The following is a 15160-nucleotide window of genomic DNA, read 5'->3' on the forward strand; positions in this document are numbered from 1 at the left end:
TTGTTTTGTGGTTCTCATATTCCGAAAGCAATAACTATTAAAAAAAAGTTTCTTCTATATATTGATATTCAATCAATCCCATTTTCTTCATTCATTAAGTGATTTTAATTTAAGAAAAAGAAAGTTAAATTAAATGATATTAATATTTTTAACAAATTTAAATAAATAGTAGTTAATTGTGGTCACAGTAGTTCTTGAATGCACGTGATGAGTTTTCGATGCGCATGATGACTTCTGGTGTCAATATAAATGTCAAGTTCTTATCGGGATCTTGGACAAGCATCTCCTGGTGTTCGGTGATGATAAAGCGCTGAACTTGTTGTGTCTTGTCTTTACGCTCCTGCTGACGTGTTCGCCTGATCTTGTCTTGAAGTGTTCGTTTCATAGCTTGCAGAACTGATGTGACGAAGTCGTTGTTGCTGCCGAACTTGTTAGATTCCTGGTAGTTGACATCGTTCTCGAGTTCTTCCATGTTCTTGATCTGGTGTGGCTGACGCTCCCATCGAACATTAACATCAAGTTGTTTGTTCTTGTACGAAATGTTGATGATCTTAGCTGCCTTACGCATCGCGTAGCCGCCGAAGCCAAGTTCGTTCCAGTCGACGTTGAAGTGGTATGTGCAGATACCGTAACGAACAAGCTCTTTAGGATCACCTGTGTCTGTGATCTGCTGTGGTTTCTCGTCAATAGATGTGAGGTCGACTGATGCGTCGTCGTTGTCGTCTTCTTCATCGGAAAAGTCTGCACGTGCCCATTCAAGTGAAACTTGGTCAAGATGTTCCATGTCTTGGTACTCGCTGTCATCTTTCTTGGATGAGCTGATGTACTGCAAGTTAGTCTTGAATGATTCTTCGTAGACTTTCTTGTACTGCTCTTTCTTCTCTTGGTACTGGTTGCATGGACCACGTGCGTACTTAAGTGTGTCCTCAGTCTGGATGCCTTCCTTCATCTGGTTAGATGTGATTTCGCGAAGTAATTTAACTTTATCCCAGCGAAGAAGACGTGCAATCTGTTCTTCTGGGATGCCGTATGAACGAAGTTTCTCGTTAAGCTGTGGGATGTGCAGAACACGAAGATCCGCATCTGTGCCATATCTTTGTTTCTTAGGTTCTTTTTGTTCACCTGCTTCTGATTTTCCTCTTCTTCCTTTCGTTCTGACAATTTGTTCACCTGTATCTGCACGTGACATCTCCATCAACTGGCCATCGAACGCCTTTGTGAAGTTCTCAGTTCTCGCCCATGGTGTCTTCATAAGTTCGAGCTCAATTTTTTCAGCCACTTTTTTGGTCAGTTCACCTTTGAGATTTTGGATTTGCTGGTAAACTCTTTTGGATCGGATGAGCATATTCACACCACTGCGTCTGAGTTTCTTGAAACCTGCTTGCATGGACTGATAAGAACAGACATCTTCCGGTGTAATTTGGATTGTTCCGAAAAATGCATCGAGATCTTTCTCGACAGGTTCCCAATAACCACTACCTTGCTCTCTATAGTTCTTTGCAAACTTCTTTAGGACTTCACGAAGCTTTAATTCGTTCATATCTGGGAAAAATTCTTTGAGAACACTGGAAACTTGGATTCTGCTACGGCCTTTGTACTGCTTATTACCTCTGAATATGTTTACTAATATCGCGGTGATGAAATTGGTTATAAAAGTTTGAGTCACTTTTTTATTTGGCCTCATAACTTTTACTCTTGCTTCCAAAAGAGAGGCGCAGTATGTAGCATCGATGTGTCTTATATAGAACTTGCGATTGTCCTCCATATCCCTTATCAAAAGGAAATCTGTTGGTTCAACATCATGTTTAGCAACAGGAACATCGAACATGTTGCAGGAAATAGTGTGAATTGGTGTACTCTTAGGAATAGAGGCTAAGAAAGGTGATGCTTGGTTCGGTTTGATGAGATGTGTATCTGATTCAATCAAACTTCTCGGAATATCTTCAGCTGTGGCCTGATGATAGTAAGTAATGAGTCTAGATGCCATTCCGACGTTCAAAATAAATGCAGGGTTCTCGGAAGTGTGTTCAAGTAAAATTAATTTTCTTCCATTTCGACCAGAAAGGCTTTCGAAGTCTCTAAGATACGGAGAAATCTGTACTGTGTCGAATTCGTTGCTGTAACTCGGATGAGTTTTAGGATCATAAGTAATTTTCAGCGGTAAACCGAGAATTTGAAGGGTATTCAAGCGCGGATGGTGTTGGGTTTCAATATCATGAGGGTTTGGCTCTATAAGGTATAAGTTGGTCGCTACATCTGAATGTTGGATGTCGAGATTTGGCCTGGAGGATAAAAAATTTTCAGTAAGTGACATGTAGTATTCATCGCAATGGAATTTGAGGGTATTCCAGTCTAGCATTGCTTGGTTCTTCGATGAATTATCTTGAGATTCTGATAATGATTCGGTAAACTTAATCATTTTATCGGATTTATCTAGTACTAATGGTATATTCGGAGTTTCAGAAGGATCTTTAATGACACCATATCTGAACTTTAAAATTTCTTGGTTCAAATAAATATTTTTAATTTGTGGGGGTTGTTTTTGCTGATTTTGCGGCTGTGTTTGAGGAGTTGGCATTGTCTTACCAACGGAGGTCTGTAAAGATGTCGTTATTGGAATTTGGTAATTATTATTATTATTTGGATTATATCTCATTAAATTTAATTGTTGTTGCATGGACAAATTCTTATCCATTCCCTTATTCTGCTGAAGCATCTGTAATTGATAATATTGTGATATTTGTGGCATTTGCATTTGTGGTTGAATATACTGCATTTGCATTTGACTTTGGCCATATGGACTAGGAGAAGTTGTTGGCAATGGCATTTGCTGCTGTCTAGGATTTTCTTGTTTGACTATTTGTTTTGGTACTGGTTGCCTTTGTCTTTTATCTTGTTTATAAGAATACGTAGAGAATTCCTTTTCATTCACTAATGCAAATGTTGGAAAGTTTAATTCAGGTAAATGTTTCTTTGTTTGTTTAATTATTGGAGCAAGTTGTTCATTTGCGTCATCCATTCCATCAGAGTTCGCGTATTCTTTCTGCCTTCGAATTGGTGGATCTAATTGTGCTTGGTCCTTCTCAACATCAACTTTTAATTGACGCCGATTTAATCTACGCGGAGTTGACAGAGGTTTATCAACTGTAATAGTGAAGATGGATAAGTGGAACTTAATCTTTGTATCAGCAGTCAATGCCTGATACAAACTTACACCTTCCATTTTTGCCTGAAAACTGTCAAAAAATTTTAAAAAATATGGACGAAATATGAGCATTGAAATGGGTTAATGACCTATGCATTTGCGTTGATTTTATTGAATTTTTTGAAAATGGATGAAATAATTCAAAATTTTTAAAATTGTTTGCTAAATAAATCATACACTGATAACATATTCAACATGAAATCATGTTCTACGCAAGTTCTATCATAAATGATGGAAAAATTACGTAAATTTGTCAATTGTACTTTTTTCTAGCTAAAAATCAGAGAATGTACAAATATGTTGTTATGATTTTTCCTTATAAGTTTGAAAGATTATGTTAAAAAATGAATAAATTTCAAATTTTCATAGAAATATTTTTAAAAAAAGACTTTAGACATCTAAAATGTTAAGAGGTTTAAATAAACTAAATCTACTAGTAGCACATTCCTAATAGGAAAAATATATAAAAAAACTAAATAAGAGATTGCAAAAGTTCTGAAGCTTGTTCTGAACGAAGGCTTGCGAGTGGCTTACCCTGATCTGGGAATACGAAGAGAAGCATGAGGTAAAGAACAGTAACAATTGTCAAAACTGCATCAACAATTAAAGCAGCGAATTTAAAGGCTGTATTTTGGTAGTTGTCAATAAATAACTTAGGAGCTGGATACTTTGTCTTCTTCTGTTCCTTTGTTTCTGATTTTGTTTGGTTTTCTTGTACAGGAGTAGTAGGAACAGGAGTAGGAGCAGGAGCATCCAACTTTTTGACAAATTGGTCAATAATATATGCCATTCTCTTTGATGCCAAAATAATTTGTGCCTTTGCTTGTGGCTGTGCTCTAGTTACGTAAGCATCGTTTTCACCAACATATTGATTCAGCTTTAGGCCATTGTAAACATATTCCTTAGCAATCTCATATGAATGCAGGGCCCAAGCAGTAACGTTCATGTTTTGAACGTATGAATCTTCCGGAATTTTATCTTTGTATTCAAAAATAAGCTTTTGAACCATTTCCTCGGAGAATGATCCGGTCGGATAAGCATAAACTGCAGAGTCCCAAAGAGAGTGAAGATTCTTTCCGTTGATAGACAAGGAAAGAGAGAAAAAATTGGCACCGTGATCTGCTTTGCAAGTGCCAGAACTAGGAGTGTATCGATCAATACAATGAACTGGTGTGTGAACATCAGCTACTAAATGTAATAACATACGAATATCGAAGTTAATTGCCCATAAGCTTTTAGTTGTTGGATCTAAGAAGCTTGAAATAATGTGATTGAGTGCAGAAGTAATGTTGTAAACAAATGGTGTGTCTTTTTCTTCGAAATTTTCACAACCATCAATTAATGGGAAATCAACAAAGTGCCATGGCTTGAAATGAGAAATTAAATCAGTCCCACGATTATATTTTGCCGCAATTTCGTCAAGCCAGCTGCCACAATTAGTAAAAAGCTTTTGTTCGTCTGGCCAAGTTAAAAGAATTTTGTATATAATCTTTTGTTGCCTGTCGGTAAGGTCATTCCATGATACACGGGCAACCATTTCATGTGGACCATTCCACCAGGAATAGCTGAATAGAAGAAACAGAAAAAGCATACTACAAAAAAATTAAGAGTTAAAATTTCTCTTACTTGTCAATTTTCGAAATCTGTCAAATCTGACAAAAGTGACGAGCTAAATAAGTTATGTTAGAAAATTGAGAGGAGGATCAAACTGATTACAGCACCCATTTTAATACAGTTACTTTAAGGAATGTATTTAAGTTTTTTTTTTGTGATAGACCCCTCTTATGTTAGAATACTATAGATTCCAAAGAATCATACTTAAAATTTACTTGTATATGGCACGCATGCAATTCATAAGTGGATTGAATCATATTGAATTCATTCATCAAGAATGAAATAAAATCAATAACAGATGAGTAAAAGGCAACAAAGAAATTTAAAGGAAACATTTTGATTATTTTAATGTTTTGAGCAAAACTCTTGATAAAGATTGATTGATCTTCCAATTCTTTGAAATTTCTATGGTTTTTGGAAAAGCAAGGGTATAATTCAGATATTTTGGTAAATTATCTCAAATGAAATCCAATTAGCCGACCAGATGACTTGATTGCTGATCATTTCAAAAATTAGTCGTATTTATTGAATTGCAGGATAATACATATTGAAATTATTATATCTTGGCATTACATATTAAAATACTAACACCAAATTCATTTTGATTTTCCTAAAACAAAATTAATTAAATTTAGTTTATATTTCAAAAATATTATAGATTTAAATATGTAAATATAAATTGTGCTACTTTTACCGTTATTTCATCCTAAGTTTTCTTTCAAAATACTTATAATTCTATAGAAATTTAATCAATTTTTGTTCGCTAACATTCAAAATTCTGGGGAGGTATAAAAATTCAAAAGTCTCTCAATCTTGTCAGTAAAGATTAAAACATTTTCACAGCTATTTTAAACGAAATAACTATAATATATTGAATATAATGAAAATGTAAGACACAATTCACATTATTTCAATTTGGAAATACAAAGGTTTTTTAAAAATCATTTCAAGATTTTCCTAAATTTAACAATTCTACAGCAAAGTTCCGATTAAATGTTGACAAACATTTATCATGGAAATAATGAGCTATATAAATTTAAATAAGATAAAAAAAAATATTAATTTTTTCACTAAAAGCGAAATAAACAAACAAATATTTAATTTCCATAGTTCATATAATAATATTGAACGGTCCATCGAACGAAAGAAGGCAAATACTCCTTTGAAAAAAGAGTTTTATCTTGGAGAGGACCAACAACAATTTTAAACTTGGAATCGCACTGTACTTTTACTAGAATATAGTTTGCAAGTACAGGCTTCAATATAATGAAAGCTTTAAGATGAGGAAGATCGCTAATCAATAAGTTTTCGTTGTTTCTTGCATCCCAAACAACTGCGAACTCTTCTTTCATGCTTAATAGCTTCCTATCATTATCATCCATAGTTGGAAGGAAGTTCATCGAAAAACTGTTCATGAAAAATCGCCATGTAATGGAATTGTCACTTTTTCTAAATTTTCCCAAACTTTTTGCGAACATTGCGAAGGATTTTGAAGTGGATTCCATTTTATTTTCAGCGGCCATCTTGAGAGAACACTGTTCATTAGCTAAATATAAGATCATTCCACCTTTTTGAATTGGTTGGAAATTATTTCCATTCAAAAAGATGTTTTTCGTGATTGATTTGAGGCTTGAGTTCACATTTAGCTGGAAATTAGCTGTCTCAGAGAAACTCCTGACTTTTATTTCATAGTTGCCGGGAGATTTCTCTGTTTCTGAAATAAATTCTCCAAATTGATAGCCAATCTCCATCAAAACGTCTTCCTTTATGGTCCTTATATTATCCTTGCCAGGTGGTGTTGATAATATATCGGTGCAGATCTTCTTGCATTGAGGTAGACCATAAATCGTGATGGTCGCAGCGAATTTCGTAAGAACAGAAAGCATTTTAACATCAAGACGAGAGTTGGCCATAAGGGAGAAGTACAAATCTCTCGCTTTCCTCACTAGCGCGTTGATATACTGTATGGCTTTCGGATGAAAATGGGGAATATTTTCGGTGAGCATCGCGAGAACGATAGAAACCGTTTCTGGGGAACATTTAAAAAGATCAATTGATGGGAAATCCGAGGAAATTCCGATAGGTATACGGGTATAAACCAACACAAAAGCCGAGAAAGCTATCAAAGTAGCCATTTCTTTGTTTTCGTAGTACTTAATAAGCTCTTCTAAAATTTTTAGCATCGGACTTACGTAGAATGTTGGATCTATCGCGGATCTGTTAATTTTCTCGCATTTCTGGTTCGAAATAAATACACCAAACATGTCAATCGATACTAAAGTTAATTGTAATAACAATTCTTGAGGAAAAGGCTTATCGTATGTTCTTATATATGTTGCCGTCTCAGCCATTAAGTTAAATGAGTACACTGTACATGAATAAAAGAGCTCTATGGCGCATTTCATGTACTCATGTTTCAAAATACGATCTGTTTCGTAAATCAAGCCTTTCTTGAGATAAAGAACCCAATTGTACAATGTTGTGTCGTTGTATTGAGTAATTGCTCGAGTTTCATCTGATAAATAAAAATAATGCCAAACGAGGTAAAATGAGTTCTCGTAGACACCTTTAACTGAGTTTTCTACTAAATTTCTGAACTCTTCCAAGAATTTTTCGAAAAATTCTTTGTCAAATTTTGTTTCTATTTTACAATACGAAATAAAGGAGAATCTGATGGAATCTCGTATTGTATCTAGTAATGTATCATTAATGTTCTTTAAAGATTCATTGATAGCACCCGAAATTGTTGCTAATTTTGGAATATTATTAAATATTCCGTAAGAAACGATACTTACAACGGAAACATAAGCTCTAAATATATTCTGTGCTGACGTTGACTTCGGTAATTGCTTTGTTAATCTTAAAGTTGTATTGTAATCGATTTTTTGTTCAAAATAAAGAAAAAGTAAAAAAGAAATCGCCAAATTCGATTCATCTTCGATATTAAAGAGATCCTTAATAAGGGATATTGTTTGTTCTTCATCTGTATGCTTGAATATTTCGTATGCCATCACTTTTGTCAGTTGAATTTGATTACTCATATTAAATATCTCGGTTTTGTACTTGAAAACCTCGATTTTCCACTGGCATCCATATCTGTTCGAAAGAATAGTAAGGTATTCGAAAGTATGAGTCAAAAGCTTCGATAAAATGTTAATTGAATTTTTCTTGTCGATTTCGAAGACGTAATCAATAAAAGTAGACAGTTCTCGTTCTGACGTATGTCCGAAATACGAAAACATGTACTCTTTTTCTATGAAAACCGATGTAAATAGATTTGAATCGATCGGATCTTTTGATTCAGGTAAGGTTGTAATAATATTGAATAATTTCTTGAAAAGTATAATTATATTCTCATTTTCGATCATTTGGTTGCTGTTTTTCGGATCTACAAGCTTATCAATGATCGCTAAAAACGAATTCGTAAAAGCGCGGGGTTCGTGCTTATTTGTTTTAGACGCAGTCTCAATAAACTGCGTGTAAAACCCCGAATTAACCTTTTGAACAAGGTTTTTAGCGTAAATTTGGGCGAATTTGAGTTGAATTTCTGGAGAAATTCCCCAAGTGTTTTCCAAGACTGCGGTAATGGAGTTTGCTGCAAGTAGTTTATACCAGTATATAAAATCCGAATCTTTGACTTCGTCAAGATGACTTATTAAAATTTCGTTGAATGAAATGATATCATTAGCTGTGACATCACGGGTATCGCCTATTTTTAATGAACCATCTTCTAATTCTTTATTATTAAATGCAAATAACGGTTCTAAAAGAAATTCGATCCAAAAGTTGTAAAGAATGGATAAAGTACTATTAGAATAGTCAACAAGAGGTATAGCAACAACTAGCGTTTCTTTTCGAATTTCATAATCATTACCTGGAAGAACTAATGTTTTTATTATCGAAGGAAGATAGGTAAAGATGGTTTTAAATTCGTTTTTCTGCTTTTTAAACTGTATGGAAAGTACTTGCAGAAATTTCATAATTAATGGCTTCTGGGAAAAGAAAGTTCGTTTCCCATTTTTACCTTTGAATTGATTCAGCCAGATTTCGAACTCTTTAATATATAATTTGAGAGTCTCTATATCTAGATCTGCATTTACATCTTCTATCTCCTTCGAAATTTGTTTAAATTTCGTTGTCATTTATCAGATGTAAATAATTTTTTTATTGTGGTTTGAAAATTGACATTGTCTTTTCAATTATTAAAAGTGACAGAGAAAATCAGATCCAATACATACTTAATTTTCCACATCTGATGATCCTTTTTATTATTACGAATAGCCAGACCCTTTCAATTTTGAATCTGAATTCCCTCAAATATTTGAAAAGAATATCTGTATTTGATCAGAGAACAATATACTTTCCATATTAAGATTTGAAATCCTTTATACATCATTTTAATTATGAAATTGTTCTGATATTGCATAAATCAAATCCAAAATAAATTTTGCTTTTGGTATATTAGGTCGGAAACTCTAGAGCTTAAATCTATCATATCATGCATGCTTACTATTACTTTTAAACAGCATAACAATCGATGAAACTAGGCTGAAAAAGTGTTATGCAAATTTGGCAAAAAATCCTTTGTGAAGAAAAAAAAATGAATAAGGAGCAAGTCATGAACTACATTGCCTTTATTCTTGTTGAAAAGGTACAGTTCCCGGAAAAGTATAATAAACCTTTATTCATTCGTGTTCAGAGGAAAAAGACGGCTGGAGGACAAACAAAACTCGCATTTTCATCCGAAACTTCTTATAAAAACTTAGATAATAACTTAATTGCACATTTTGATAACGAATTCTCATTACCTTTTACAACAGTTAAGAAAGGCGATAAATATGTAAAAAAAGTTGTTGAAATTCAACTTGTTTCTGTAAGTAACAAAAAGAAAGAGGAAGTAGAAATATGCAAATGGCGTTTTGATGCATCAAACATGCCAGATCCGAGGGATCCAAGCGTTCATTTTTCTGTCGCTTCATCAGATTTCGGAAATGTAAATTTATATGTAAGATTTTGCGTTATTCCTGCAGAAGAATTCTCAATAGGTATTCCAACAAACTATTTCTCGTTTATTACAAAAAGAACTCAAGCACCTGATTTCGGGAACACAATTGACGCATTTGGTATATCAGATAATGATATTGATGCTACAGATTCAAACCTTTCGTCATTAGAAAGGAAAACCAAAAAAGAACCTCAAACTTTTTCATTAACAAAAGAACAACCACAAGAACCACAAAAGAAACACCATAAATCTAAAGGAAAACACGAATCTGATACTACGAAGAAACAAAAGAAACACAAATCTCGTGGTTTAGATAATCCAAGTTCAAGTCAAACAGACAAAGATATATCTATTCATCAACATCCTGAACAAACAGAAAAAGAAATTGATTCTACTAAAACAGAAGAAAAAGAATCTCAAAAACAAGATAATTTCGAAAAAGAACAAAAACAAGATCATAAAACAGAAACAGAACCTTCAAAAGAACAAATAAATGAAGTTACTGAAATATCTGATGTAAAACAACAAGAAAATGTTGAAATTTCAAATTCAAATCAAAATCACATTGAAACTGAACAAAAGTCCGAAATCACTACAGAACCAGAACCAATTAAAGAAGATAATATTATTACTTCTCAAGAAAACATAGAGATTTCAAACGAAACTAAAAGCATAGAAGAAGAACAAAAGAAAGAAACTGCTACAGAACACGTGAAAGAAGAAACTGTTGAATCTGTTCAAGAAACTGATGAAAAACAACAAGAAAATTCAAGTTCCTCTCAAAAAGATAATGAAAATGAACAAAAATTAGAAAATTCTCAAGAACCAAGAACTCAAAAAGAAGAAATTGCTGAAACCATTCAAGAAGATACTGAAAAACAACAAGAAAACAATGAAACTTCTCCAGAACCAGTGAAAGAAGAAATTAATGATGAAGAACAAAAAGAGATTTCAAATTCAACTCAAAATGAATTAGAACCAGAAAACATTCCCGAACAAGAACAAGAAAATCAAGAAGTCACCGAGTCTGTCAAAGAATTAAATCAACAAAAAACTGAATCTCAAAATCCAGAACAAGAACAAAATACTGAAAATGTTCAAGTAAATGAAGAGAAACAACAAGATACAGATAAAGAAACAGAAGAAAACAAAGAACAAACAACAACAGTAACAATTGAAACACCACAACAAAATACAACAGAAAATGGTGAACAAGAAAAGACAATCAAGAAAGAGAAGTCAAAAGAAGAACTTAATGAGATCATGCGGCAAGAAGTTGAAATGTCAACATTTTTGGCTATGAAAGAAGAAGAAGAACGATTGTCTAAACTTCAAGCGGCAGAAATTGCAAGACAAGAAGAAGAAAACAGACTATTCGAAGAGAAACGACGAGAAAATGAACAAAAACTTCAAGAAAAGATCAAAAAACTTAAAAAACAGAAACAAATTGAAGAACAAAAACAAGTTGAATCCGAGAAAAGTAACATCAAAGAGGAAGTAAAAATTGATCAAATAAATGATAATAAATCAATTGAAGAAACACATTATATTATTGAACCAAAAGCAGAAATAGTCAAACCTGAAGAAGAGAAAATCGAAACTATTTTTGCACAAGAAAAAGAACCAGAACAAATTGAAGAAGAACATAAGAAAGAAGAGGAAGAAGATGAGTATGAATACGAGTATGTTGAAGAGGAAATCGTTGAAAAGGTCAAAGTTGATATCAAAGTCCAAGAATTTGCAGGAACTAAAATAGATACTCAAAAACACTTAAACAAGCTCAAAGAAATCGCTGTTTCTTCTATTTCAGTCCGATTAGCATTGAAATGTTACTCATGTATCTACTTCAAGACATTAATTCGACCCGATTATCCTATTTTACTTTCACGACTTTTAGAAAAGTGTCGAATCTTCGAACACCGAGATTTAACAGATGACGATGTTATTCGAATCTTCACACCATTCTTTAAATCAGCAAATCTTGCAACATCTCTCTATCAAATTGACGAAAACATTTATTATCTTTCATCACTTATCAACTTAGGATACACTATTAGTAGTCTTGCAGGTGAATTAACAAATGTCCACATTTCAACACTTGTTAATTTGGAAAAAGTCATTTCTAAGGTCATCAACATCATCACACAGACATTGGCAGCCACAATTGGCCAAAGCATTGACAATGATGGTTTTAATTTTGTTAGTGAAACATCATTAGCTAAATTAACAAGTTTAAGTTCAAAATTCTTGAAACGAGCACGAGATGTTGAAATCTCAGATGTTTTATTGCAAGATATCATCGTTAAATGCTGTTGTTACCTTGATTCACTTGTTTTCAACGTTATTATGGAAAGTGGTGGTGAAATTAACAACGACAAAGTCACCATTCTTCTTGAAAATGTTCGTAAGATCCAGAGTTGCTTTGATTGTTTCTCAGAGAACTTCTCAACTGCATTTCCCAATCTTTTGAATTTTATCTCTCTTTCACAAGTTTTGATTGGTGGTTTCAATGAACAGCGATTGCGTGGCAAAGGTCCAATTGCTCGATACATTGCAGAAAACATCCGCCCAAATCTCCAACTTCCAAAGAAACTTAAATTTGAAGACATCGGTCCACAAGTTGACAAAGATTCACTGAAAGCATCAATCAAGATCGATCCTATCGAATTTAGTTTTGAATGGCTTTTCGTCAACAGTAGTACTATGAACTACGACGATGACTAATTATATTTTTATTTATTATGTTTGTATTGTAAATAAATTATATATTATATATATTATATGTGAAATATCTTCTATAACACTGTTCTGTTTCACATTAACTTAAATTTCTTATTCATTTTCGGGAGATCTTTGAATTTCAAATAAAAATTATGAATCGCAAGAAGAAAAATTTCTTTTTTGATGTATTCATATGAAATTTTTAAAAGTAGGTTGTTATTCTATTAAAGATTGTGTTTAGTTTGAAAAAAATTGGATGTTGTTTATATTTTGCAGTATGCACAGTGTGGGATGTATATGACATTTTGATATGCCATGTTCATACTACTCAAGTGATAATGTGTAGAGAATTTTTTGAACTTTTCGAAAAATTTAAAAAAACACACTTTACAAAATTTTCATAAAAAAATGCGAAATTTTTCTTTCTTTCGAAATGCTGCCTTTTAATTTCTAGGTCAAAGCGAAGAATGATTGATACGATGAATTTTACACTTATCAAATTCTTCAATCCAATATATTTCCTTCTATTTCTCACGAGGAGTGGGAAGACTTCTTCAACTCTTCAATCGAATACGAAACATACAAAAATAAAAACGAACCGCCCAGTCCCAATGTTGATAAGAGCTATTACATCTCTCTTTGTCTGTTTATTTACCTTAATTCAACAGGTGCAGTTCGTATCACAGACACGACAAACAACAATCTTAAATTTCTCATTGATACAAGCTCATTTGACAAATGTGAACACAAGAGCGCCAATGGTGGCTCTTTATACGTAAGTTCTAGTAACGGTGAGTGTATTCAAGACCGAATCTGCAGTTTTGGCTCTAGAACACCAAAAGAAGGTGTATATTGTCATGTTACAGTTTCAACTACATCTCCATTTAAGAATTATGTCCTTGATTCAACAATTACTTCAAGCGGTGACGAAAACAAAGAAGGATTTAAAAATATTTATTTGTTCTATGGAGAAACAAATATTAAATCAATCAATATTTCATATTCAAAACTGAGTTACAATAATTTCTACACTGTTTATTTTAGATCTAACTCAAGCGTAACATTTTTAACATTTTCAAACAGCACATCTACATCAACTAATTCTGAAGCATCTCATCAGGGATCATCTAATTCACTTGAATTTAAAATTCTTTTTTGTAATTACTTCGAAAATGAATGCTATAGACTTATTTGGAGTGGTAAGAATCTTTATATCATTAATTGCAGTTTTTATAAAAATAACATCAAAACTCATTATTTCTATGCAGATTCCAATCGAATTGAAGTTAAAGGATGCTCTTTTGACATTACAGATCCTGGTAAATATAAATCTGTCACAATAACAGAGAGAGTAGATTCAAAATATCCAGAAAATCATCATTTGTCATCAGGTTTATGTTTTGCAGAACTAGAACTTGAATTTCCAGAAGAAAACATAATAAAAACAAAAACAAAAGAAACAGAAGCAAAAGAAGAAATCAAAGTTAACAATAAACGAAATAATAAATTTAATTTCTTAATTTTTCTTGTTTCCCTTGTTTCTAAATAAACATTTTCAATATATTTAAGATTATCCATTTGTGTGTTGATGTTTTTTATTACGAATGAGTAACAAAGCTGAAACATTTTCCTTTGGTATCTGAATTGCACTTGAAATACCTTAAAAACTGGCTCAAATGGAAATTTTATTAGCTCAATAAAGAAACAAAACAAATATTTAGTTAAACAACAAATATGAGCAAGAATTAAAATGATTAAAGACAAATATCAACAACCATAGCAAAATCCAATTGCATTGTCTCTTGCATGCAAATTTGCACCTTATGGTAAATAATATTGAAGAAAAAATAAATTTCAATAAATTTTGAGAAATTATTTGCTAACTTAGCATTAAATCAGTTAATTCGTTAACAAGATTTTCTTGAATCGATCGTATTTTATTCAGTTTAGCTTGTAAGTCTTCAATTTCTTTCTTTTGTATTTCAATAGTATTATCTATATCTTCGAGTGTATCCTGATATAGAGTAGCTATTTCAACATCTCCTGGAGATTGAGCACTTGCTAAATTCGTGATTATTATTTCTTGTCTTTCAATGTGATCTTTTAGATCGTTAATTTTCTTATCTGTTGTAGCAAATGGTTGCAGAATGTCGTCGAATCGTGTTTTTGCAATTTTCGAAGCGATACTTGTGGATTCATCTAAAGGTTGTTGCTGAATCTTTTTCAATCTATTTATTTCTAAGTATAACTCTAAACATTCATCTTCGAATTCAGATACAACTGCTGCCGCATCAGTATCTGCAAGTGAAGTAATCTCTGTTCTTTTTTCGGCGCATTCTTGTTCTAATTTTAGTACATCACCATCATAAGTCTCATCGTGATACGCATGTGTATTATCTTTTTTCAATTCGCCCATTTTCTTATGCAATCTTACGATTCTAGGTTGTTTTGGCGGTTGAGCAAGTTGTTCAGCTAGCATATCAGATATTTCTTGCTCTGAATCTGCAGGCAGCGATTTCCTATTAAAGTTGCGCCGCCGCATTCTTCTCTAAATAAAAATCAAAAAAAGTGAAAAATTGATGAACATAAATAATATGATTTATATACTCTGCCAA

The 15160-nt window shown here is 32.7% G+C and overlaps 5 protein-coding genes across 5 annotated transcripts; 1 reads left to right on the forward strand and 4 right to left on the reverse strand.

The window, feature by feature from the left end:
• Positions 1-129: 129 nt before the first annotated feature.
• TVAGG3_0218780 (negative regulation of protein autoubiquitination) lies at positions 130-3228 on the reverse strand (the record flags this gene model as incomplete). The annotated part of the gene is made up of 1 exon (XM_001326136.2): positions 173-3223. One exon carries the CDS (start codon positions 3221-3223, stop codon positions 173-175), a length of 3051 nt encoding a protein of 1016 aa, XP_001326171.1.
• A 372-nt stretch (positions 3229-3600) lies between these two features.
• TVAGG3_0218790 (S1-P1 nuclease domain-containing protein) lies at positions 3601-4796 on the reverse strand (the record flags this gene model as incomplete). Its single annotated transcript, XM_001326137.1, has 1 exon — positions 3678-4796. One exon carries the CDS (start codon positions 4794-4796, stop codon positions 3678-3680), a length of 1119 nt encoding a protein of 372 aa, XP_001326172.1.
• Positions 4797-5889: 1093 nt separating this feature from the next.
• TVAGG3_0218800 (uncharacterized protein) lies at positions 5890-8961 on the reverse strand (the record flags this gene model as incomplete). Its single annotated transcript, XM_001326138.1, has 1 exon — positions 5917-8961. One exon carries the CDS (start codon positions 8959-8961, stop codon positions 5917-5919), a length of 3045 nt encoding a protein of 1014 aa, XP_001326173.1.
• A 452-nt stretch (positions 8962-9413) lies between these two features.
• Positions 9414-12596, forward strand: TVAGG3_0218810 (N-terminal C2 in EEIG1 and EHBP1 proteins family; the record flags this gene model as incomplete). The annotated part of the gene is made up of 1 exon (XM_001326139.1): positions 9420-12548. The coding sequence occupies one exon, from the start codon at positions 9420-9422 to the stop codon at positions 12546-12548; it is 3129 nt and encodes a 1042-aa protein (XP_001326174.1).
• Positions 12597-12848: 252 nt separating this feature from the next.
• TVAGG3_0218820 (uncharacterized protein) lies at positions 12849-15084 on the reverse strand (the record flags this gene model as incomplete). Its single annotated transcript, XM_001326140.1, has 1 exon — positions 14425-15024. The coding sequence occupies one exon, from the start codon at positions 15022-15024 to the stop codon at positions 14425-14427; it is 600 nt and encodes a 199-aa protein (XP_001326175.1).
• Between the last annotated feature and the right edge of the window lie 76 nt (positions 15085-15160).

The sequence above is a fragment of the Trichomonas vaginalis genome, chromosome IV, assembly GCF_026262505.1.
Source record: "Trichomonas vaginalis G3 chromosome IV, whole genome shotgun sequence".
In the NCBI taxonomy this organism is placed as follows: domain Eukaryota; phylum Parabasalia; order Trichomonadida; family Trichomonadidae; genus Trichomonas; species Trichomonas vaginalis.